At 46.3% G+C, this 26,927-nt stretch overlaps 1 protein-coding gene across 2 annotated transcripts in view; it reads right to left on the bottom strand.

The window, feature by feature from the left end:
• The window catches only part of LOC142574124 (uncharacterized), a 176,687-nt gene that overhangs the window by 31,085 nt on the left and 118,675 nt on the right, over nt 1–26,927 (bottom strand). Inside the window, exon 2 of one of the 2 annotated variants that reach the window (XM_075683280.1) lies at nt 13,124–13,458. In XM_075683280.1, coding sequence (XP_075539395.1) covers nt 13,124–13,458 — 335 coding nt within the window. The remainder of the gene's footprint in view (nt 1–13,123; nt 13,459–26,927) is intronic. The other variant, XM_075683281.1, reaches the window with a different exon arrangement.

The following is a 26,927-nucleotide window of genomic DNA, read 5'->3' as shown; positions in this document are numbered from 1 at the left end:
CTCTGCTACTTACAGTTCGTGCGAATTTCGCGAGCCAGCAAAACCAGCACGGCACTGCGTGATAACGACACTCCTGAAATGTTAAAGCGTGGGCGGCGCACAATCGAACAAAAACCGCCCGCGTCGTGGTAAAGGGTAATTTCAATGATATCCTTTTTCTAAAAAATGAAATATAACTAGACAAGTAGCCTCTTATTTACTGTCATAATCCAATACAAGGATGTGTTTTTGTAACGGTTGGTGCAGTACTAGTGACAGAATGTAACTTTGGAGCGCTTTCGTAATCGTCAAATAGTTGAATTTCCCGGGGAACTCTCTAAACATGTCCTGCATTTACCTCAATTTCTCCATTATTAAGGCTCTATTCGCGATAATATTGATGCCTTAAAAATTCTAGAGCACTAATCTGTCAATATAACTTGACTTATTATTTGCCTTTAGTGTCCCTTTGAAGAACAGGTCATATCCGTATGTAATTAATAAAGCTTTTTAACCAGCGCCACAAAACGCGATGATTTGTCTCCGTGACATGTTAGGCCGGAGAGTACGAGGGTGGTGAAAGCCTCTGACTCATAGGGACGTGTGGTATTTCTCAGGTAACAAAACACGCCTATTGCAAATGAAAAGTCAGTCTGAAAGTCGGGAAAAGGAAATGTACGACCATATTTCCGAGTAAGGCTACATTGCTGTCAAAGACCTTCCTGCAGCAAAAAAAAAAAAAAAATGAATAAATAAAAATAATAAATAAATAAATAAAGAAAGAAAGAAACTCCACATTATATTGTCGCAACCACGTTTAATGGTGAAGACTCGCTCGCTTCAACGTGCATTACTTTTCCTTCACGCAACAGAAACACTATTAGCCTTCCTCTGGGAAACTGGCCTGAACGAGACGCTCTTCCTGGTTTTTCCTGCTCCCTTTGACCCGAGAGCCAGCTGAAATAATCCAGGCACCATGCAAATAATCTGAGCGCCAGACTACTTAACAACCATGTGCCGAGGGTATAATCCCAGTAGCAAGGTATTCAATGCGCGTGCCAGCCCAAATAGGCCGCGTTAACATTTAGTGAGCAGTGACTAATGTGATCAGAAAAAATCTGTCGATGCTTGTTACCGTGTAGCCTTGCGCCTCTTCCTTGCGCATGTCACGTGCGTGTGCATTGGGTTTATATGAGGTGGTCATTTACTGAGACGTCAACCTCACCTGAAGTAGCCTGCTAAGCCTGTGCTCAGGCAAACATATGTAACGCCCGCTAAGGAGTGCCTCTCTCCGTCTTTCTCTCTCTCTCTCTGTAGAAGAGTGATCACAAGTGCACGACGATTTCGTGGTGATACAATCGGACCTAGTGTTCAGAACCCTTAAAAGCCCCTTTAGCTTACATATTAGTTACCAGTTTTGTGGTTGTTGGTTACGCTCTGCTGCGGGACTGGTAGGTGGTGGGTGTTTGTGCCGGGCGGTACCGCCGGCTCCGCGCAATACACCTAAGCTACCGGCAGCGTAGCAGTGGCCCAGGTTGTCGTTGCTTGCGGATAGAGTGCACAGTCAGGGTCAACCCTGTCCCATTGCCTTGGACCCAGGCTGGGACCGTTTCCAAGACGGACTTCCTTGTTGTTGTATAGTGTGGAACCTGTGCTGTCGAGATTTTCGGCTGCTTGGGCGACGCAAGATCGGATCAGAAACGACGGTTTCTGCCGAGTATTCGCACTCAAGGAAAGGCGGGTGTCTCATGACTAATGACCTACCAAAGAGACCTGCTGCGCTGTTACATCTTCGTTATATCGTCGTTTACGTATTTCAACACTAATTCATGTTTCAAAATCGAGCTGTGAGGGGGCAAGCCAAAGTTATTTTTTCAGTGACTTCTTTTGTGGCAGGTAAACAGGACCGTAGAAAATGCAAACTGCACGAAATAACCTTTCACAACTCTCACTGTCAAACCCTCGTATCAGATTTATGGGGTGGCTACCGTGGTGGTCAGAATTATTATACATTTTGTAACTACGCCTTCTCTCACCGTAGATGTAATTTTAGCTCGCTGTTTAGTAGAGTAAATATTCTAGGCAGCCTGAAGGGTAATTGTGATAGCCGTGGGACACGCCAGCACCCTCGAGAATACACAAACGCTTTAGAGCGCAGCTCTCAGGCGCCCATTCCCGCGTTGTGCGTGGGCCTCGGCGTAACCGGCAGAACAAAGAAACGGAGCGCAGCGGAGGATGAAAGACAGTGTGACAGTGAAGAGGGAGCGAGAAGGAAAGTGGAGGAGTACCATATGACGACAGGCCTGGTAAGGATTACAGCAGAGTGCTTGCTGGCTAAGGCGTTCTCCACGGCGTCAACCCGGTATGAGATGGAGCAATCGTAGCGTGCGCCGTGACTTGGTCGCTGACGACGTCGTTACTAACGCGTGCGCTGAGCGCGTCCATCGATACCATGAATGGCAACCAAGCTCTGCAATCGACTTCGCACCCTTTGCGCATGCGCTACTTCGCCTGCGCTGCCGCCCCAGCCACGCGCTCCCGTGTTTACGCGTTGTGTCTGAATAATAAACGACGCAATCAGTGGAATTTAAAACACCTAATGAGCTGCGCTCAAATTTCGCATTAGGAGGTATTGTAATCGTCAGTAATTTTTTTCTCTTTTGCTGTCGAATTTTTGGCAATTGTTTTGTGCAGGAAGGTGTTATTTCTTGTTATCTACCATTAGATTATTTGTATCTATTTTGTCGCCATTGAGCTAAGGAGATGATAAATTAACGTGAATGAAAGTGGATGAAAAAACGAGTGGCCGAAGGTGGGGTAGGAACCCACATCTTTGTATTGCACTTGCAATGCCGTAGGCAGATGACTTTCAACATTCCTAAAGGCGGATCGCATCACCCAAGGCGACAGTCACTTTACATAGAAGTATCGAAGCTTCGAATATTCTACGCTTACGGGTCACATTGTGGATCTTTTCTGGAGAGGTGCAAGAAAATTAGAGCAGTAGCCGCACTGCCGCGCCAAATTGCTCGGAGTCTTCGATTATGCAAACAGCACGGCGTTCGTGTTTTGGCGCAGGCAGCTTGTTTATATACGAGCAATCGATGCGTCAACTTTCAGCAAGCTCGAAACGAATCAACAAACAAAGCCTAGTTTTGAACTTTCTGTCGTCGTGAACACTTTACCTTATACTATAACGAGGCGTTCATCGTGGAAAGTACGAAAGTTGTTGGGAGCAAAGTCTAGGTCGACGTCGATTTCGTGACACATCGCTAGAACCTTGTTATTTTCCTTCCCTGCACGTTAAGATATGGCTGCGCATCTTACTTCACAATATATGGAGCGACGGTAAAAACGCCGAGCGCTCGGCGGTGCGGAGAATGTTTTCGCTGCATGCATCTACGATGGAGAAATTTCATGTTTGACAGGGAAAATTGGATAACACGATACCAAAGCTCGCACTGCAGCCAACGCACTAGGCCTGTATTTTTTTTTTTCATGTTTAATTTTGGGGGATCTACGTGCGCGCGTCCACGCCACTGTGGCCTTCTTGATATTTCTCGCCACAGCGTCGTCATCGAGCTTGACTGGTTGCCTAGACAATACGTCAATGAGATGTGAGTGTGAGATTGTTTCTAGATACTGACTTCAATGGGCGCCGCAGGCTACAAGACACCGTAGGCTACAAAAAGTAGCCGCGAGCGCTTGTAACAGAAGCTAGCTTCCGGGTAATAAATGATTTAAATTTGTGCGATTGTGCGGCCCTTTGGTAGATCGGTTTCCACGGCTTAGTGTTTATCAATTCGAGATGTAGTCAGCTATATTTAGATGATGGTTACGTAATAGTGGTACAGTGCAAAAAAAGAAAAAAACTCTAGACCGTAACATTTCCCCGGATGCTGAACTCATTTAGCAGAGCCAGCAGCAGACTCTCGCTGCCGTAAAAAAAGCAACAAGAACATTAGAGCAGTACCTCAGGTTGATAGGTTTCTGCGACCGTTTTAGACTCGGTGCGCACCTCTAAGGTGCGCGTGCAACTACTGTTATTTTTCTCACCGATCCCTCTTATTTCGTCCATGGATTCCCTTCCCCACGTAAAGGGTAGTAAACTGCAAGTGCGTCAGTTTAACTTCAGTGCTTTTCAGCTCTTCTCTCTCTCGCTTACCGCTGACAGCACCATCTAGTTAAGATCAACTTATATTTTTACGTGCATAACGTCATGCTCGTCTGCTATAGTATTGCTTGTTGGCGGCTCAGAAATTCATGCGCAGACACCAATTCTCACAATGTATGTGTGTTTTAAGTGTAACCTGGCACCATTGCCTCGAACACGAACGTGACAAAGCAGTGACTAACGCATCCTGAGTCGAAGTGCACATTGTTGTAGCTATGTCAGGTTGGAATCCCAGCGCTCGAGTAGCAAAAATTTTTAAATCCGCAAGGACTGGTCTGTGTGTCACCCGCGTGTTTTGGCGATGTTCGTATGTGATACCTAATGAGTTACAATAACGATACCGCTGAATATAATACGCTCTCCCATATCTACATCTCTGGGGTTTAGCCGACACTAGTATTATGCTTTGAATTATTGCTTGAACAGGTAGAGATAAGCTCACTATCGCTCCTTCGTGAATCAAAATGTTGCGGTTTATCAGTAATTTTGCAGGATTGTGGTGTTCCGCGGCATTAGCGATTTAGTGATGGTGGCAGGCAAAGTCTTATTTCCTTGTCTAAAACGAGGTTAATGCTAAAGATGAGGAGGTGGCCTCACAACAAGACATTAACGACGCCGATTAGCGGAAATGGCGATCGAACGAATGGGCACAGCAAACCTACTCCTAGCTTTAATATGAAGCTTTCTTTCCATCGCTTCCCCGGTGTTTGTTGTTCTTTTCCACTGGACATCGTCATCATCACCATCATAATCAAAAGCCTATTGTAATGTCGACTGCAAGACGAAGGCAGCGCCTGGCCTTCTACAATTACCCTTTATTGCGTTAAGTGGTACAGACTTGCACCTGCACATTTTCCAATTTCATCCCCGCCACTTAGTTTTCTGCTGTCCTCGACTGCACTTCCCTTCTCTTGGCGCCCATTCTGTAACTCTAACGCTCCACCTGATATCCACCCTACACATTACATGGCCTACCCAGCTCCATTTTTTCTCTTAATATCAACTTCAATATCAGCTATCCCCGTTTGCTCTCTAACCCATACCGCCTAACATTTTATTGCGATAGCAAATGTATGGACACTCCAGGCGCAGTTCAGTCGTTGTTGTTGCCACGGTGTGATGTTTCATGTAAAGTCGAAGGGTGATAACGCGGGCGCAGCATGCAGCAGGGAGAAGTGAAAGGTCACGACGGGAGCCGACGATCGCGGATCCATCTCGCGCGCGCAAGGGAGGAACGCGGGAGGGAAGCGCACCGTCTTCTATCGTGCTGTGATCGCTGCTGCTGCTACACTTTCTCACGCCAGCGTTTTGATGGTGAGTGTCAGCGGTCATCGAGAGTGATGTGCTCATGCTTGCCTGTGTGCGCTGACACTGTGGTTGTTAATTTAGATGTTAAGCGAATGTTTGCAAGCTTTTATCGCCGTTAAACCTGCTATCATGATTTCGTATAGCTGTCCACGCATTTGCTATCGCAATCGATGGTTCGCCTTTCGGGTGAAACTGCAACTTTTTTTTGCCATTATTTTTGTTCACGAGCTTCTTTGTTACTCTCCAAGTTTCTGCCCCATATGTTGGCACCGGTAGAATGCAATGACTATGCACTTTTCTTTTCAACGACAGTGGTAAGCTCCCGGTCAGAATTTAGTAGTTCCTGCCGTGTGCGCTGCAACACATTTATATTCTTCTGTAACTTTCCTTCTCATGATCAGGGTCACCTGTTATTAATTGGCCTATATAAACCTACCCCTATGCAGACTGTAGGGGCTGACAGGTGATCCTTAATTTTTTAGAGCGCAGCTCTTTGGCGTCCATTCCTGGGTTTCGCGTCGGCGTCGTCGTCGGCCTCGTAACCAGCTCCGCCCCCCTTTCATCCCCCCAGCGCTAGCAGCGACCGACTGATACCGCTGGATGCCGCTGACGCCGCTAGAGAGTCAAGATAACGTGACTGCATGGAACACCGTCGCCGCCATGCAGAAAGAGGAGGAAAGGGTCCCCCCCCCCCTGTTCTTGTGTGGCGGATAGGGTGCTCTTCAGTTGCCGACGCGCCGGTTATTCGTTGTCCCTGAAACCAACTCCGCAGCGGGGGTTGACTCACTATCGGCGTCAGCGGCATCAGTCAGTCGCTGCTATCTCTTCCCTCCTCCCTTTATCGTGTTGCCCGCTTGCTGCGCGCGCTTCTGCCCCCATCGTTTGCCGCTGGGTGTACACGCCGCCCCCCTCCCCCCTCTTCCTGCGAGTCTCCGGTTGTCAAAGCGCCGGCTCGAACTTAGTTCCTTTCTTCGCTCCTCCTCCAATGCAACCCCTGTGCGGTGGCAATCAGAGAGCCAGATCGGTGGCGGCGGATCTGTATATGTGCACCGCCCGAGCCGAAATTGCCGCTGCCGTTCGCCCTGTGCGGTGGCAATCAGAGAGCCAGATCGGTGGCGGCTTGACATAAAGACAAACAGCAATTTCCTAACACTTATGCGGGAGAACATCCCGTTCCTCTCGCTCGTAACGCGTCCCACGGCTGTGACAACCTCGCGAGGCACTTGTATAGATCTCGTCTTTGAGAATCAAGCATTGGTGTACCAAGTCGAACATATATCAGTCTATTTCTCCGACCACAAAGCTTCCTTCATGACTGTCAAGAATTGTTAGTGGAGTCTTTGTTAAAGGAATATGTGTGAAAAATAAAAAAAAATTCTGTGATAGCGCATACATGTGTTGCTCGATTTCTTTGCCTCAATCTATCGAAAAGGTGAAACAGCTTATTTGCTGCGCTCAAATTTCGCATTAGGAAGTAACGCAATCGTCGGCAATTTTTTCTGTTTACAGGCTATTGATCATTATCTTCTTGTTCTGCGTATTAATCTGCTACCACACTCTTACACTTTATCGGTTAAGGTCCTTGATCATTTGTTGCAATTCGTCCCCAGTGTTGTCGAACAGGACAATGTCATTTGCAAACCGAAGGTTGCTGACATTTTCGCTGTTGACCCTCGCTCCTAAATCTTCCCAGTCTAAGCTTGAATAAATATTCTAAACGTGCAGTGAACAGCATTTGACAAGTTGTGTTTCCTTGCCTGACCCCTCTCTTGATAGGTAACTTTCTGCTTTTCTTGCGGACAACCAAGGCAGCGGTGTAATCCTAGTAGATATTTCCAAAGATATTCACGTGTGCCTCTTGAAGTCCTTAATAACACAATGCCTCTATGCGTTTCGCTATGTCTACTAAATAAGATGCCCTTTCATAATCTAGGAAAACCGCATAGCAAGGTCAATTGTTCGCCGCGGATTTCTCACTGAGGTGACTGATAATATGGAGGAAGTAGGAGGAGTAGAAATAGACGGAAGACAGGAAGCTTAGCCAGAATACGGATGTAATCTATTGTAGAGTACCCCTTAATGAAACCTGCATGTTCTCTTGGTTTATTGAAGTCAAGTGTTGGCCTGATTGTACTGAAAATTACCTCGGTAAATATTTTATGCAGTACTGAAAGCAAGCTTTTAGGCCTATAATTCTTAATTTCTTTATAACTATAATGTTGGCTTTCATTCAGCGCTCGAGTACACTTGATGTGGTGAGGCATTGTAGATGAAGCTCCGCAAGCTTTTTAAGTACAATCGATCCTCTATCTTTGATTAAGTCGACTTTTGGTCCATCCTTCCATTCCTTCTACCGCTTTTGCATGCCTGACATATTTTCGATGTAGCATATAGACAACTTAGTCCACTGGATATGCATGCCACCACTTGACAACTTGCTGCTAGCTGCTCTCTTGAACAGCAGACTTCTCTCGCTCCGTATGCGGCTCTGAGTATGCGCCCCCATTCAATGGCCGATCTCGCAGAACAGAAGCGCCGCTGTCATAAGGGGTTATGAAGTCTTAAACGTATTTAGATGTGCTTCGTGCTTATACACATCGATTTTGTCCTTGTGGCGCAAACAGCTAATAGCTACAGCCTACGAGGCTGTGCTTGTGTCCCGCGCTACTGCTGCTACGTCACTAACTTAAGCAGTCTTTGCGTTGTATAGATTCCAACATTGCGTTTGGAGCGGCTGTATTTTATCTATGAACTGCTCTCTTAAACAGTATTCTGAGATGGAGATGTTTTGCAACGACGTTGAAGGCGGCATGCAGATAATTCGTCTGACCTCCCAAGTCATTTTTATTTCCCTGTACATTTCGCGTTGTGAACAACGCACGGCGCTTACTTTATCCGCACTGAATTACACTGACATAGCGTCACCTTCAACGCATAACAGGTATCCATTTCCAGTTCTTCAGCCGCGTAAGGCTCACAATAAATAAGCTCATATCTTGTAATTCTGTATAGCATAGGTAAAAAAGGCTAAGCATTCCATTCTTCGGCTCTCTAGCATGACTTCCCTCAATAAAAAAAGAAAGGAAAAAACAGACTGGTTTCTCTGTAGTGACAACACTAATGAGTCAATAAAATGAATATTTATGCAACGACTCACAAGCGTTGATACAGGAGAAGCGATTAGGATCATTGTTGCAGGTCAAAGTTAACATTAGGACCAGGACAGAATACGCTAGTTGTCTGTTATGTCGGGAGATTTGTCGTTCTGGATAAAATGGATTTCGAAAACCGGAATACTGTTCGTAATTTCTAACTGATTGCTGAATTGGCGTCCACCGAACGTGAACAAGAATTAGAACTGAGTGGCCTGACATATTAACTCATAGAAAGTTATCTGTGCCTTCTCTTAATCACTTGCCCTCACGCGTGGCATCAACAAAAAGGGATACTATTTTGCTGAGTTGGAAGATCTTTCCCTGACCACGACTTCACTGCTACGAATCACTGAGGCCGGTAAGTGAATGCGCAGTTCATCCGAGTCGTCTCAGAACATCAAGTAGGTGTGCTCGTGATGCTACTGAATGGTCCCCTCTGAAAAAAAAAAAACAGGGTGTCGGAACGAAATGTTTCTCGTTATGGTTTTACCTTCCTTGAACTGAAAAATGTTCCTTATGGGTTCTGCTCCGAAACAAACAAAAAAAAATTATCCGTAGCGGTTCATAACTGTTTTGGTTCGCATTCAAAATTTTCGAAGCAATGACGCGATAAAAACGCAGTATTTATTTTTTCCAATAAGTTAATTAGGGGTTCTGAGATAGTGCTGAGTACCTTTAGTCTAGGCACTGCGCATTATCTTAGCAGCAAATCGTCATCTAGCGTCCTCGACGACATGCGGGGCCGCTGTTCTGATAAACCGAAATTAAACGGCCATAAACGAACAATAGAGCTTCGGCAACAGAGCGTTGTACCCGTAGAAAAGGAAACGATCAGCGCTCCAGCGCGCAAGTCCTGGGTTCTGCTACGCTGCTGATCTGCTTGTGCACCGAGCTGCAGGTTTCGATTAATGGGGCGCTTGACCGCCTATCGCTTGCACTATCCCTGCCTGAGATACGCGGTAACGCGGACGATGTCTGACGTCGGTTGTTTCGGAGTGCCAGCTTTACCCTTGATCCGAATACTGATAAAAAATTATTTCGGTTTCATTCAGAAACAAAATAATAAATAACCTTTCGGTCCAAAATATAATTTCATTTTTTTTGTTTCTCCTTTTTATTTTCTTTCCGTTCCGACACACTGAGAAAAAGTGTTTGCAGGACAGGCTATGCGGGAAGAGACACTTCTGCAAGGCTTAGTGGCACAGAGCGCTAAGCTGTCGAAACGTGGTCAACGTAATGTTCCCAGTCTAACGTCAGCAGTCCGCCGATAGCGAATAAATCTTCACTTCGTCCGTCTCGACGCACCGCGAGAGCACGACTTCGAACGGGCTTAACGGAAGTGCCACGCCGTTGTGCGCGCATAGAATACAAAAAAAAAGATAATTGCCTTCGAGTAGCGATCTGCACTAAAAGTCAAGACGGTAATTTACAATCAGCCGGTCGTCACTCCGTCGCGAGATAACTGGCAGCGTTTGCCCTGTGCAGATAAAGTAGCAATCAATTACGAGCCGCACTCTGAAACCTAGCGTCGGGCACAATAGACTGGAACCCGTATACGCATAGCCGGCGCCGAAGCGCCAGAACGTGTGTGTGCATTAATGCCCATTATGGCTTGGCGGCAGTAAATTCCTTTGGATATTGCGGCGCCCCTGCCTGCTGAGGGACAATAAATTATCGGTTATATACCGCGTCGCACTTCGCAAGACGCGTTGCTTTAGCCGCTGCCAACACGCCTGCTAGCTCGGTTCACGAATATCCTTGACCTTTCTGAGGAATGTCCTGGCGCGCGTCCTGTCGTCTTCTCTGTCTGTGTCCCTGTTATTTGCGCTAGTCTTTTGAATAATTATGACAGACCAACCTGCCCAGCATTCTCCATTGATCGTTATAGCTTTGAGCGAACAGGCACCTAGCTTGCACAGCTCGAAAATATAGGGCAGAGTAAAGGGCATACAAGAGCACTCCTGTGTTTTAATGCGTTCATTCAGGGGCATGAACTTTCGACTTTAGGCGGAATAAAGTTTGATGACCAAAGTTCTGCATGTCCTCGGTGGCTACTTCATCGCTGTCATTTTTTGTCAGTGTCACAGCACTCTGCGGGGCGGCTATGATTGAGAGTCACCGAAGTCGCTAACTTATTATGCGTTCACCGAAATGCAGCTTTTCAACACAGTGTGTGACAAGAGAAAGTACTCGCAAGCGGTCGAAATAGACGTGCAGTTTTAGAAACATTGGGGTAATTAATGCACAGTAGTTTCAGAAGAGCTAGCGCACCTAATTGGCCGAAACATATATACAAGTTCACGTTTCATGGTTTGGGCACACGTGCCTGTACGATATAATAGCATCAATGAAACCATGATCGACTTTTTCGTTAGCTTCTACGCTTATAATCCTCGCGTGTAAACTTAAAGCATTGCAAAGCATGTCGACACATCAACAGGAAAGCGGCTGCTCCCACACGAAACTATCGATGTCGATATTCTCTGCTGTCAGCATGTCATAAAATTGCGGTTTTAGAGACTAAAATAAAAATTTTATAATACAAACGTACACGCACAATATGTCTTATATAAGAGATGATCATTAGTCATCATGGTGGGATCCTGTATAAAAATCGTATGTTTCCGTACAAACTCATGTGATCAAATGGCAAACTAGGGCTGTCGCACGTGTGAGTTTGTTTCAAAATGGTTTACCTTAATTAAACAGTGCTTTTAGACTACTAATGGTGTGCTGTGAGACAAACGTATCTTTTTTTAAAACAGTTAGTAAAGGCCCTAATAGGCAAGTTTCAATTTGCCAAAGTACGCTGAGCGCATTTTCATTGTAAGGAACGTAATGACTATTTACGTGCGTGTTCTGTGATCGCTGTGGCCCGCATTGTTTTCAAAACAGCTCTTACTGCAATTGCCTAATGAGCTGGCGCGATAAAATACCTTCTCATCTTTCATGCGCTGTGCACCCAAGACGAGGCATGTAATACAAGTTTGAGCCTAACGTTCTTGGGCTGCACCACGGGCCATGAGAAACGTTTTGGCACTAGCACTTTGAATAATATTGGACACTGAAAACAGCTTTACGCTGTTCACAGTAAAGGAGGTATTTGTTTCTCGTGTGTTCTCTTGTTCAGTGAGCATCTGATCGCTTCCTATACAAGTACACGCTGGCGCTCTGTGGCCGTTGTAGCCATTGCTCAATAAAACTGTGTTATAATAAGTACACGCGTCTTCAATAGCGGCACATTGGTGACTTTGCGTTCCGGCAACCATTCCGTTCTTTTCTCTAAGGTCCTTACATTGTGCGCAATAGGGCTTTTCAATGACTGAAGCAGGCGCAGCACTGTCGAAGGGACAGCAGTGTCCACACCGCACAAGAAAGATGGAACCCATCACGCCACGCCTTGCAGTCACAGTGCGCGTACTGGTGACTGTTTTTCTATGAGTTCCTGCTTCACCTGATAACTAACATATTGTATCGTTCTGGAGCGCAGAAAAGAAAAGAGAGAGCAATTATGTTTACAGGTCGTTCTAACCTTTCGAAGGCATGGACGCAATTTGCTCTACCATACAGCAACGGTTGTTACGTATGCCCGGCTCCACATTCAACACAGTCAAACTTGGCGTGAGCACTACCCTTGTAGCTAGCTCTCCCAAATGTGACATACAAGAAGACTAGACAAAAAGAAGGTAGGATACTCTTGATCCACGTAGTCCACACTTACCCACACTTAGCCGCCCAAGCTAACTGCCTTAGGCTTGCACACAGCGACGCAGTTCTCGCCATTTCGACAAAAGAAGTGCGAATGTACTTCGTCCATGGACGTGTAGGGGAATTTGCGAAATTGCTTGAAAATGAGTCAATCATATACACTTGGCAAATTATACGTGATAAATCGCTTCGTACTAGGGTAAACCATACCGATCACATCACCGTTTCGAACCAATCTGTGACTTCCATACGCCTCAACAGGCGTGATTAAACGTTTCTTCGTTACATTCGCCAAAAAAATTAGCTTACACGAGACACTATTATTTTAAAATTTATTTGTTTGGCACGGTATTACGTGCCACCTGGCATATTGACGAAAGCTTATGCTACTTAATGTTCATTTTCACATGCCTTAACAATCACGAGGGTTTTCTTGCCGGATCTACGGCGCCCTATTTCTTTTAGGCTTACACCATTTATTTAACTAGGAGAATGCACAACGGTGCAGAGTGCGAGCTTGCATAGGCTTAAGCTGTTACCAGCGATTGCTACGGCTGATTGTCCCCATCTCCCATAAATCAGTCTCGTGTAAATGTCTCCCACTCTAACCCTTCCTGGAGCAACATTATTACCTTCAACAATTTAACTCTAACAAGCATACACGCCTATATTTGAGAACCTGAATAAGGGGCGAATTGAAGGAAAAACTTCTGAAATACAGCGGATGCAGACAAAAAGAAAAAAAAAACAAACAAAATGGCCGGGACAGAAACGCGTGAGAATCCCTGTTGATACGCACGCAGCTTGCCTTTTGGCCGGCGAAGCGCCAGGCGGAAAAGCCCCAGCCATGCGGATGTACTCGCCCCCGCCGATCTTGTCCAGGCCTCGGCGAGACCCCGAGCCCTGCGACGAGGCTGGCACTCCTCGCAGTGCGTAGGGGAGCACGAGCTCGCGCAGGAGCTCGGCGTCGTCGGCCGAATGCAGCAGCTCGCCGCCGCTGATTTTGTCGAGCCGCCGGCGGCCGCCCAGACCGCGGATGTACTCGCCGCCGCTCAACTTGTCCAGCGTGCGAGCTCCCTTGGACGAAGGCGACGCAGGAGCCGCGACGCCACCTGGCTCCTCACCACGCACCTCCTGTGAAACAAAAATAAAACCAAGTTTTGTGCGATCACGTTTCCAACTTTGCTCGCGCGTTTTTCTGTTGTATTCTTTGTAATGAGAAAATTCGCAGTGTCGTATACCCTACAGAACGTACCAAGCGGCAGTAAAGAGTGGCCCAGCATTGGGGTGGCTCAGTTAAAACCAAATGAAGGAAATATCAGAAGTCGTTTAACTTCATGCGCTATTTCATTGAGATGTATGTCTGCATTAGAAATACCTATTACGCGCCAATAATTACGGTCTAATTATGAGACGCACAGTAAAAAGAAGGGGGGGGGGGGAGTGACTGAAATATTTTTTACCAACTGGGGTTCGTTAACGTGGCCGCCAATGCCTGCTGCACGAGCGCTTTTGTATTTCGGCTCCGTCAAAATGCGGCCATCGCGGGAGGGAATTGGACCTGCTACTTCCGACGTATCCTGCAAAATGCCGCAGCCAGAACACACATATGAACCAAGAACGTATGTACTGGTTTTGTGTGGGGATTTATTCTGCTATTACATAGAATGGGAGTGTTCTTCCTGGCGCTACTTTGCCGGTAAGAATTTCGTGCTAAATAGTCAACGTACTCGGCAAAAAACATAACGACCGCTTGTACAACCCAGGGAAAACGCAAAGAAAGCTTCTGTTTAATAAATGCTCGTTTGTTTAGGATCACACAGCTGTCTGAACATAAACTTCTTTTGGCCGTATTTGGTGTTAGATCAATTGCCAAGGTATACATTTCTCAACAAAATTGAAAGTAAGGGAAGCCGGCGTAGCTGGCCTGCTTTCCTGGTGTATAGTGAGAAAGTACAGATAGTAGAGTAACTGTCTTGCTGAACAGTCAGATCTGGGAAGAAAAGAGCATAGAAGACGCGGAACAAAAGAAGCCATAATGTCAAAATAATCCCTCCGCGCGAACATGATGAAGACGTCTAGCAACGATTACAGTCTTTAACGGTCCCGATGGCTCTTAAAAAGAAAAAGAAATGAGTGCGTTAAAGCAACTAAAGTGCGCACAAACTTCAAGGAAATCAATAAAAAACACACGGGAACAGCCAACCCTTTTTCTTTCCATTCACAATGCTTGCAGACAGAGTGCGCTTGAATAATGGCAAAGAATGGACCGTGCAAGAAATCAATGGACCGGAGTCTCAACCAGGCAGGCAATGTGACATTTTCAACGTTCAGAAAAGGATGAGGATGTGTCAAAGGTGATGAAGAAAATATTAGTCTCGTATGGAGGGCAGCAATGACGCTATGGCAGATTATGCGAACAAAGTGTGGCTTTTACTGCGTGAATATGTTTCACTGATTTAGCGGCAGGCTCACTTTGCAAGTTAAAAAGCAGACGGATGGAAAACGTTATTAGAGAATTGCAGCTTGTCGGTTAAGGTTTGCGGAACACAGTTTTACCGGAGCGATGTGTGTCAGAAAAAAAAATCGTAGCGACATCTCATGACGCAGAGGTTAACCACCGAAAAGACAAAGCTAACAGCCATCTACATTATGCTGCTTCAGTTCTGGCGTAAAGCGTCGGTATCGACAAGCATGGTAACGTGAAGCATGGTATGGTTTTTTTTCCTTCGGTGAGAGCACTGACGCAGTGGAAAAACGTTTAAGATGTGTTGTGGTAGGACAGAGCGTTGCGGGATACCGTTACCAGCGCTTCCACTGTTGTCCATGGTTCCCATAACACGGTGTACCAGTAAGTACCAAAAAATTTCGACAGGCTAAGGCTCTTTAAGAAAAATTCTAATTTGCATTGTATAATGACCCGCTGGTACGCCTGAGAGACGAGGGACGACTTTACTGGGATATTTCGGGTTATTTTTCATATCGAGGCATTTTTGACGTTCAGTAAAACTTCTATAAGATGGGTATGTTTGCATTGTGCCGGTGACCGAACAGAACAATCGAGCAGGAAATAGAACCTACTACTTCTTACAGAGTAGCGTATGAGGACATGTCCACTAGGCCACAGAGGCAGACAGGCGCACAAATATTGACGCCATCTTTAATGCCATGGACTTAATCGTAAACATGCTTGCAGTATATTCACTTAAGTGTAATGTATATATATATATATATATAGATATATAGATGGAATTCGTGAGAAAAATACAGTAACGTTAACCAGGTCATTTTTTTCAAACTCCATGATTTGGTCTTTAACTCCCCGTAGATGAAAGATCTCGCTTTTCTTTGCCGTAAACAATGTGGAACCATCCTACAACCAATAGCTTGTCTCGAAGAAGTGGCCGCAAACAGTGCTAGTACTTTCAGAACTCAGCATGCTTTCGCTCTTCTGCTGCAATATTGTTTTGCCTACACCACGCAGGTATTTCGGAGCAGTCAAACTCATGTTACAAACCGACTAGCCAGTGAAGTGTTTTGCCATACTAAATGCACAGACTGTTTCACTGGAGCATGAACCAGGGTTTTATTTGTGCATTGGTGCATCGTACTAGGTACTTCTGTTTGCAAATAGGCATCAATGCCCGGCCTGTATGATATCATTCCCCAGAAAAAGAAATCGAGATGTTGGTGTTCCAGGCCTCTTGCATCATAAAAGCCGGCTATCCCAAAAATCAGACTCGTTACGCAAGAAAAAATAAAAAAAAAAGAAAGAAGAATATTTCAAGGAAGGTCCGATACACAAACGAACACAAGTGCACAAGAAATGTCTCGTCTACGGGCACTAGCACCAAGCGCACAGTGCAGTAACTATAAGATGGTGACAGGAGTGATGGAGTCCACACAAGTCTCTCCATATATACATATTAGGGCAACACGACCTTGATATCTGCTCGTTAACTAGAATCAGGATTTCGAAGACAAAATAGTGCTGCCACTTATAGGTCTCTGTCCTGCAGGACTGGCAAAGGACCGCGCAATGAGCTTACGAAACAACAGTTTTAAAGGCGATATTCAGCTTTTAATCTGCGCGAAATTTATCACTTGTCCGACCAAATAACTGAATACCATAACAGATGGTCCGGAAAGGTTGGAGCCTCATCCATAGTTCGCGAAGATTATTATCTGATCTTCAGACGCTGAACGTGTAGGACGTTGCCGTTGATAGCGGAACGAATCCTTTGTACAGACAGATTGAAAATATGCAAAATCCCTCGATCAGGTGTAACTGAATAAAGACGCAGTGGCCTCTTGTGACGCACACGTCCTCTTAGCAATGCACCTTCGATGTGAGTAAGATTCTTAAAAAAAGAAGAAAGTAAACAGAAAAGGGTATTGGTGGCAGGTGCTCGAACGAAGGCACGCCGATCTTGCGACACGCCGCTCTGTGCGACACCGACGTTGTGTGCGCGCTTCTGGCACCTTTCCCACGCGATGAAAGCACCTCGACCGCCGTCCTAACAAGTGATGCGTAAGGGCCTGCTGCTGCGCCGGACGAGAAACTACTCGAACCCCGAACAACAACAAAAGAAACGCGAGAGCAGGCAATTCAAAACACACACCGTCGGGCGCACGCAAACACATACAACGAAGTAATCGCCGTGGCCGAACTTGCTGCAGCTGCAGCTCGTCCCGTTACCGAGATGACAAAGACGCCGGCGGGACGCACTGGTCTCGCGCCTTCGTGCGACGGCGCCGAGTTTCTTTATCGGGAACGCCGGTTACGGTACGAAAAAGCGCGAGGCAAACAAATGTGCTACACGGTTCGCCGGTTGTCCCGTGTACATAGATTCAATGCAGGCCGGCGCCCGCTCTCAGACTCTTCTGCTCTCTTCGTCTTGTCCTGGTAAGGGCTTCACTCGAGCACCTGTGCGTTTGGGCGCGTGTGTGATTTCGTGTGCAGGATGCTGTCCCACCTCGCCACAGGCGAACGCGGTCGCGGTCGGGCGTCCGGTATACGTGTGCGCGAGTGTTTCTGATACCGCGTTGATGGTACGTGCGTTGCTCGACGCTATCCGTCTTCGTTGCTTTCAGGGTTTCTACACGACGGAGAGAACAAGTAGCTGTCGGTGTGGCACCGATTAATCGACCGTAGAGAGACGAATGCCCGCTGATGGAAAAGGTTCGACGACAACGCGGTCGCCACGAAGCCCCGACTCATTGAGAGTCCGAGATGAAACGAGCGCAATTTCTTATTCTTTTGTGTTTACGGCTCCGTCCATCTTTCTCGCGTGTGGAACGCAATGGACCTGCAAGGATCCATGTGATCAAAAGAAGCCTCGAGGGCGATCTATATTAGGACAAGCTCGAAGTGCGAGCAAGCTGCGCGAGGAGGAGAGGAGGAGGAGACAAAGGAGAGGAAAGACGCGAACTGAGTGTCATCGTGAGTCGATGAAAACGTATCTTCTGCGCTCGATCCACCAAACGCTTTGTGTTTAGAAGGACCACTGTTCGTTCACAGAATAATGTTCGCTGTAGGAAAAAAACCACCTTGTTTTTTTGTCCACAGGTGCGGGTAGACGTGGGTTGTGCTGTTTTTGTGCTCAAAGAACACGCATGTGCGCGTATCTACCAATGCGCAATACCGTGAAACTTGTGGGCGAACCTGTGCGAGAATATGCCACGTAAAAACATCGCATCGCATTCGGACTGACCGGTGAGGATTGGTTTGCTCCGTGGTTTGTTCTTTTGTCGTCTCGCGTACGAAACCACGACGCACAGCACTGCCCAGTTCGCTCGCACCGCTCAGGCGTTAAGTGAGCGCAACGTGTATACAACAGCGGCTACGGTACTGTGCTGCGCGCGTGGATGACCATTGGGACAGGAAAGGAGAGAGAAGGGCAACTTCTTGAGCCTATGGTAGTCGGTTGTAGCTTTTTACCGAGTGAATAAAGCTCGTCTCCTGGTTACGGACCAATAGAAAAGATGTCGCTTTACAGATTTAGCAATCTCGAGAAGGCGGCGTCTGTGAGCCTTATCAATGCCTTTGAGCGAAACCGTCGCTAATGGACTGCTCAAGTAGAGTGAGCGTCATATCCCGCGTCCTGATTTTCAATTTCGCTTGAGCAAGTCACGAACAATTTAGACGAATTTAAAAGTGGGTTCGCACTTCAGCTACGTGGTTCCACATTTTGCTGCGTATTGTCATGGTCTACAGAGAAATGAAATGAGTCGTGTTTGATTACAGTACTTAATTGGGTGCCTGCAAGAAATAATTCGCAAATTTCATTTAAGTCAGTCGCAGTTTCTTTTATCACTGAAAAATGAAATATTCTCATCACAAATAAACACATCTTCATTCATGCATACGCTAGTGTCGATTCTTCCCTATGCTCTGCCTGAGCTCCGAGGAGAGCTGTTTGCTAACTTACACAGCTCCTAATAAATGCTGGTTTAGCAAAAAAGAAATGTGTTGGAAGCGATTTGGATCTCTTATGCATCGTGAAAGCTCTCGCCTGAAGTGCATAGAACAATAGTAGATGCAATAAATTTGTAGCATTTTGAAGGGGCCACATCCGATATATAGCGTGGATGTAGAAGGGTATCAAATTTCACCTCTAAATAACTTCTTTTCCTATTCTTCTTTTCTGCGGAGACTTGCGATTCCGTGTTCAAGAACAAGAAAATATCACCAATTTGGATGTTTCGGCTCGATGACTTATAATACACGGTTGATTTGTTCACCCTGCAATGCAGTATATTGATTGTTGACCCAATTTTGAGCATATCCCAATTGACACTGGTATGGACGCTGTGGCTACTTACACAGAGCGATGGTTCGATAAAAGGATACGAATGTATGCACCCATTTATTTATTATTTCCAATCGGCAATTTGCGAAGAAGGTGCGAAGCTTTCTATATTTGACGCATTTCTCTACGCTTGGGAGAAGGAGCCATTTAAAATGTCTTTGTCATTCAATTGTCCTTACTTTGGAGGATTAGGTGAATGTTCTAAATCAACACGGAGCGCTCCTCAGCCGATGATGCTAGGAACATGTCGTACTCCTTGTAGTTTGCTGTTCTATGGCAAGCTATGCGTTAATTCTCGTAGGGTGACATTCACCGCGCACCTAAAGAGAGCTGTGACATTCAAAGCGAAGTCATCTGTGAACGAAAGCCGCTCGTTCAAATTTTGAACATCTTGCCGCTAGCTGTCCTAAGACAGTGCTGTGAAATCTGTCAGAAAAGAATTTCTTATATATCTGCATCGTATAGAGTGCGCCCGTACACTGGAAGGAACAGTGCAACGAGCGTTATTAACGACGTTTATTGCACGGCTCTAAACACTCGTTTTAGAAGGACAGCCCAACCGGTAATTCGGGTGTTCAGCGACAACTGATTCCATCGCATATAGGCATTGGTCTAAGCCAAGAAGCAACTCTCGATGGCATACTAAGGATCAGGGGTCGAATTTTCGTTCGTAAGGACTCTTTGCCATCGACTGACCACTTTCGCTAATAATAAGTACAGCATCAGAATTGCCTTACATTTTCTTTTACGAACAATTCTAGCGTAAGACGTTTTCGAGAATAAGGGCCATGATCCTGCCGCTTTCCGCAGTTGAAATTCTTGGTTGCGCCAGCCTGACCTATCAGCTAAATTGATCATCTAACATTCTACAGCAGGCGCGTGCTGCAGTGAATTAGTCGCTCTTATTCTCTCTCTCAAAAAAAAAAAACGGCTGTCTACACTTTAAATTAAATTAGTTACGCCTTAAGAGATCCTGGCGGAAAGAAAAAAAAATTTTGCAACATGGTCAGAGTTGGCGTCACAAAAGATTTCACGTAGTGTGTCTCGGGCTGAGCACAGCTACCCCGTCGACTGCTCGCGATTTGCATATATACTCTATTTCAACGCTGTCCTATCTTGCCGACAGTAAAACAGCAAAGAGCCAGGGGCCCAATGACAAGCCGGTTTCTAGCGGACCTATTAGGGCCAGTGTTGATGTGCCGAGCTGGATGGAGGCAGTGGAGTGCATGTTCACTGACGATGTAAAAGTGAGTGCACATGGGTCGAAACACGCGCGAGCGACTGTCCCCCCGCAACGTGTCAAACTCCACGCGTCCAAGTTTGTGTGGCACGCTGGAAGTGCCAACGACTTTCCGTCCGCCACAGGGCCATCTGAAACCGCATCGAGAGTGACGTGCTTGTGTGGTCGAAGTTCACTGCAAGTAGGTAGTTTTTGAAGGAAACCGATAACAAAGCACTAAATGAGAGTACGGTGAGAAATGCGCGGAGGGAAGGCAGGAGAGAGAGAGGGGGGGGGGGAAACAAGAAAGACGCGTTGTCGAAATGACCGTAGCGCGTGCATAGTACTCGGAGCTCGCTCATGAATATGCAAGAACGTCCGGTATAGCAGCCACAGCAGGGCGGGGAATGAATGAGTTGTCGAGCCTGCTGGCGTATGCAGTGTCGCCTCCGCGCCGCCCGTTTCTTCAGCCGCAAGCGGGCAACCGGTCGCGCCCGACGTCCATCGTCGTGCTCTCCCTTCCCCCACGTTTCTTCCTCCACTTCCTCCCGATTTTCTCAAGTCGCTATGGGGCACCTACCGCTCATTTCTATTACCGCGGGGCACATCCCTCCCCGGTCTCTTCTCTTCGGCACTCTGTGCGTTCTCATAACCGACCGTGCGCCCGGATAGAGGTGCTGTCGTTGTCTCCTCTAATCCAGCTTGCTTTATTGGCCACTTAAGGATGCAGCTCCTCCGACGGCTTCGTGGAAGCAGATGCCGCCGTCGTCGACCGACTTGGCGGTAGTGGCTTCCCTTGCGGCCTATTCCGCGCTTGCGCTGTAGGTGAAAGCCCAAACGCTAAATTGAATTTCGTCTGTAAGCCTTCGAGTTTTCAGTGCGTGGCGCAAAGTTTGTTTACTTATATCTAGAAGCTCGCTTGTGCTTAGTGATGAGCGTGGCTACGCAGAGAGAAAGTGCGTATACTGGATATAACTACACGGAACACGGGTCGTGTGAATTTTGTAGTTGTCCCCACATTACCCAATCATTGCCCTCGATCTCGTCACCACCGATTCGCGTACATAACGACGGCATCTCACTTATCGCTCAGGATTGCATGAGCCGTCTCCGCCTGGTATCTGAGGGTTTGTTAATCTCATGCCTCGCCTGCTTGGTCTATTTGGGAATGCGAAAACTATGCGAAATGAATTGAATTTGAGTGTGTGGGCAAGTACTTTAACTTAATAAGGGAATTTCCTAAACTTCGATTCTTTCTTTCCGAGCTCTATAAACAAATGCAGTTTTGCTGGCTTGGCATGCGTATATAGTCACTGCAACCATAATTTTTTAGTGCGTGCGATTTCGCGATATAAAGAATTGCTGTGGGCATTTTTTTTTCAGGGAACCGTTCCCAAATCGACAAATATTTTGCGGAATCAGTGAATCTCTGATTCCCCCAAGTGACAACTTTGCATTAATTAATTCTTCGTCACTATGCATTAGCCTATAGTTCTTTCTTTCTTATCTTGATGTTATTGCAGTCAGAAATAGCGCTACAACGCCAGAAAACTTAGATTAGTCGCTCGTTCTTTAGGCTTCTATATATGAATTAAGATAACGCCATGCACAATATATGGATGTGGCTATGTTGAGAGTGCGAAAAAATATATTTTCGGCAATCGCGTTGCAAATTTACTTAAAGCCGAGGACATTGCCCAACGTCCTTGTCTGTCTATTCATGTCTGCGTCCCTTAAACACTGGGAATCAAATAACGACGAATTGCCTGCAATTCAAGTCCTTCAGAATTTTAGGGGGCATTTCACTGGTTTGTAGACCGTTTTGTGATGTCTTAGCGCTGGCAGAACTATGTGGTATTTGGGCGTGTTGAACGTATATCTGTTAGCATTTGCCTGTTAGTCGGAAATGTTAGATGAATAATGCGTGTTTTATGCGATTGCACATGTCACGTGCTTTCTAAACAGCATGGCGTATGTGCTACTGAGTAATAAATGGAGCACACAAATGATGCAGCCATTTGAAGCCGGCTTTGATTCGGCGCGTAAATAGCACATGTTCGGCGGTTCACTGTATGGGAAATTGTGCGCCGAAAGCAAAGTGATCAAATATTAGAAGCGATTATTATAATAATTAAAAGCTCTGTTCAGGAGCACTAAAACGTGAATATATTCCAATCTTTTCTATTACATTTATGCAATGAGCCTTCCAGGATTAGTGAAAATTTTGGGGAGGGGGCACGCTCACTTCGCTGGTGCGTCACGTGACGTCACAAAAACTGCGACAACTCCGCATCGCGCATGGCGTGAACACACGGACTATATACATGATTAAATCTAACAAAAGAAACATAACCGTTTCCTATTCTACGCCTTTTTCAGCACAAGGCCTCAGTAATTGTTCAAAAGTTGTCGGTCTGCGCCCACTTCGCTTGCTTGTCGCGCGACGTCACAAAATCGCAAAAGCTCACTGCTTCGAACTGACGTCTACGCATTAACAATAAATTTTTATGACGAACAAACCTAATTTTTTGTATATCCGGAGACTTCCATATTCCGAAATGAATAGAAGATGGCTGCCCACCTATCCCTCTGACACGGGCGTCTCGCAGCTCTGGGGAGAATTGATTTACTTTGGTAAAATAAATAAAAAATCCGTGGCGCTATAACGTTGTTGAGCCCTTTCAGCACTTACGCGACATGGCTATGCCAAATTTACTTCGCTGAGGATCCGTTTAAGCTGCGTGTTTATCCTACCGTTCAACGCCAACTCGATTTTATACCAGACACCGAACTAAGCAACAAGCTAAGCAACAAGAAAGAGGGACAATCGCGCACGTTGGCACCACCCTCCTCATCAGGTTATCTACTTTCACTGAGCCAGCCCAGCCTGACCGAAACTTTCTCTCCTACTGCATTCTCTTCGCCTCCGGTCACCGAATTAGATAAGAAAAACCTGTCTGGGTAAGTAATGCTATTCGTTTGGAAAGAAAATAAAAGTGACACGATCTACGCGGACGACACTACATTGTGGTGCCCCAGCGGATGTGAGGGTCACGTCGAGAGTGCTTTGCAAGAGGCCATAAATGTGACGGAGTGGTATTTTATCCCCGCAGGGCTAAGGTGCTGGCCCACTAAATCCGAGCTCTTGCTCTACAAGAAGAAGCCCGGAGGTGGTTCTCACCGGTCCTGGAAGCCAGCGTTATTCACACTGCGTTATTCACCGGTAAGTGCTCCCCAGTACCGCGGTTAACCACTATCAGGGTCCTAGGAAGGTTTATCGACTCGAACGGGCCCAATGGAGCCGCCCTCAAACGCATTTGTTCCAAGACCGAAAGCGCGCTCGGCCTGATCCGAAGAATCGCCAACAGGTACCGCGGAATCAGGGAGGACAATCTGATCCAGATTACCCACGCCTTCGTGCTATGTGACCTCGCTTATTCAAGGGCTAAGCAGAACTGGCTCGTGTCGGAGCGCAACAAGATCAATACTCTAATCAGAAGAGTCTTCAAGCTTGCCCTCGGCCTTCCCGTCCGAACGAACACACAAGACCTCCTCACTTTGGGAATTCACAACACGTTCGAAGAAATTGTTGAAGCCCAAGAGTTTTCTCAGTTTGTCATACTCTCCGGTACCCCAGCGGGCCGTGCCATACTTGGCAAGCTGGGACCTAACCCCACGGTTGTCGGTCCCGATGCTGTGAAGCTCCCCCGCGACGTAAGAACCAAGATTTACATACACCGGATGCCACGCAATATGCATCCCACCTACAACGAAGGATGAAGACGAACCAGGGGTAAAGCTCTGCTCGCCAGTGCCCGCTTGAACAAGGATCGAACATGCTTCGCACGTTCAAGAAGAAGCCTTCTCGTCAGTGGTCATCGACTGTGATTCCAAAGTCCTCGGCTGCGCTACCATCCGCACTTCTAGTTCCAGTGTTGCAGAGCAGGTTGCTATTGCTCTTGCAATGACGGACAGTGTACATTACACGATTTATTCAGATTCCAAGGCCGCTGTCAGGGCCTTTCAGATGGGAATGGTGGCTCTCCAGGCCTTACGTATCATCCACAATGCTAAATATATCAAACATCACTCTTTGACCTGGTTCCCTGCGCACCTTGGAACCATTGAGGGTGCCTTGCTCAACCCCAACGGGGAAGCGCACTTGGCCGGCACGAGGTTTGACTGATTGTGCGCCGGGTAATGCATTATCCCCTGGGCGAGCCGAGCCCCTCTGCTCGTACAACGAGACCTGCAAACATAATTATTTCTCAAGAAGACTCCAGCCTTTGCCGCACTCCTCGCTGTGCAGGGCCCAGGCAGTCACTCTCAGACTTTTGCAAACAAGCACTTACCCAAGCCCCGCAGCGCTGCACACAATGTACCCCATACGGTTCCCAAGCCCGGACTGCCCTCTGTGTGGTGGTTATGCGGACTTCAAGCATGTCCTGTGGGGCTGCGCCTGGGCCGGTCCCCCTTTTTCCCAAGAGGAATTAATGAAGCTCATTAGGGCCCTAGACCAGACCTCTCAAATCCTGGCAGTCCAAAGGACTTGCCAGAGGGCCGTCAGGCTTCACCTGATGGTCCCCGAGTTGGCCTCGCCAGGTGACGTTGAGTTTCCTGGCGTCTAGTGTGGGCGAAATAAAGTTGTTTCGCTCCCTCACTCACTCATTCACCTCCTCTACACGAGCAGAGCGTTTCATTGGCCTGTTGAAACAGTTCTGCGAGTCATCGCCCGATGATTGCGTCGGTGATTGCGTAAATTTGATGTCAGGAGATTGGAATTAGAACATATTGGAATCATTCAACGTTATGTTTTACATTGGAGAAACACCGCATTGCGCACACCCCCAAAAAGTTGTTATACTTGGTTAGCGAGAAAGAGCAGCTAAGCAGATGTTAGCACGATGGCGAATTAGTAAAAGAAAAGTCTAAACGTTGCTTAGCTCACTTGGTGGCATAGAGAAGGTGGGGATGCCGGGTTCAATTCATAGACCACAATGAATTCTCAAGCTTTGTTGTTTACTAACTGTTATGATAAACACAGGGGAAAAACAAAGCGAGGGAGGGGAAATCAATCATACGCACATCCCCTTTGTGCCCTACATAAGAAGAACGTGTTGAAGCAAAAAAAGAATGCCTTCGGTTCGTAGCTGTGTGCTCTGTGGCCTTTCTTGTTTTTTCTATTTTCTTCCTGTCATTCATGCCGAGTCGCTGTTAATTTCGCTTCTATTCTTCACTCTTTATCGTTTGTCGATGTGTCCTTTCCCCTCCTACAGCCGACAGGTATTGTACCCCTCCTGGTTGCAGTTGTCAGCTGGATCTGCTTTATCCTCTATGTGATAGCTTTTATGTTACAAACCACTTAATAATCTGACACTAATAATAAAAATAATATAATACTTGTACTACGAATAATAGTATTACTAATACTGAATTACGATGGACGTCAATCTTTCGAAACTGCGACTCAACTGTGGCTTTTTGAATATCTTTTGTTTAAGACACGCATACATACATACATACATACATACATACATACATACATACATACATACATACATACATACATACATACATACATACATACATACATACATACATACATGCATGCATACATGCATACACGCATACACACACATACATACATACATACATACATACATACATACATACATACATACATACATACATACATACATACATACATACATACATACATACATACGAATGTTCATTTTGCAAGAGGTGATTGATGCGACCGAAGTTAGAGCTATCAAACATCAACTGAGAGGAAGAGATATATCCCCGCCTAACCCGAAAGTTGTACGTCTATCATCGTTCTACAGCCCACGTCAGAATATCTTCCCGATCGCTGGACGAACGCTCGATATACCTGTTTCCCATCGCGAGTGATGAATGATTGCTGGTGCTTCCTAGCTGCTAAAGTGAACGGCGGATAACCGTGGCGCTCGCACCGAGATTCGCTTTCTTCGTATTTGCTTCTACTAAAACAGATCTTCCGAGGCTTGAGAAACGGATGCCAGACAAGCAGGAAGGAAGACGCACCACTAGTACACGACATTTTATTTATTCACATCGCCGCTGAACGTCGCTTGCCTGGATGTGCTTGCGCAGTTTCGCAGGTGCTGTTTCTCGCATGGTTTACGACCTCTGTGAGCAACACGTGTTAGGGTTTGCTGCTGTTCAACAAAAACGACAGTGAGGACGGAATATTTTGCCGTCATGGATCTCCGTACACTCAGCAAGTCTGATGCGCCGAAATCGTTACTTTATATTATTTTGGAACTATGTCGATCTTCAGCAAGCGCGGGCTATTCCTAAATGTCGCCTTCAAAAATCAATCAATGCTGTTGGTCAATTCATCATCAGTCAACAGACTCCTTCTAATGTTGTTTATACACAACGTACTCTATATTAGTAGCGCGGACGACGGAATTTTTTCTGCCTTCTTTTATTTCTCCTGCAATTCATTCACTCTACTAACCGCTATGTTGAGTAAAGAAATCAGCTTCGAAATTAAGGCACTTTCTGCGGTGAAAATATCTTTGTTT

This window comes from Dermacentor variabilis, chromosome 3, assembly GCF_050947875.1.
Source record: "Dermacentor variabilis isolate Ectoservices chromosome 3, ASM5094787v1, whole genome shotgun sequence".
NCBI lineage: Eukaryota > Metazoa > Arthropoda > Arachnida > Ixodida > Ixodidae > Dermacentor > Dermacentor variabilis.
This window is presented reverse-complemented; position numbering and strand designations above follow the sequence as displayed.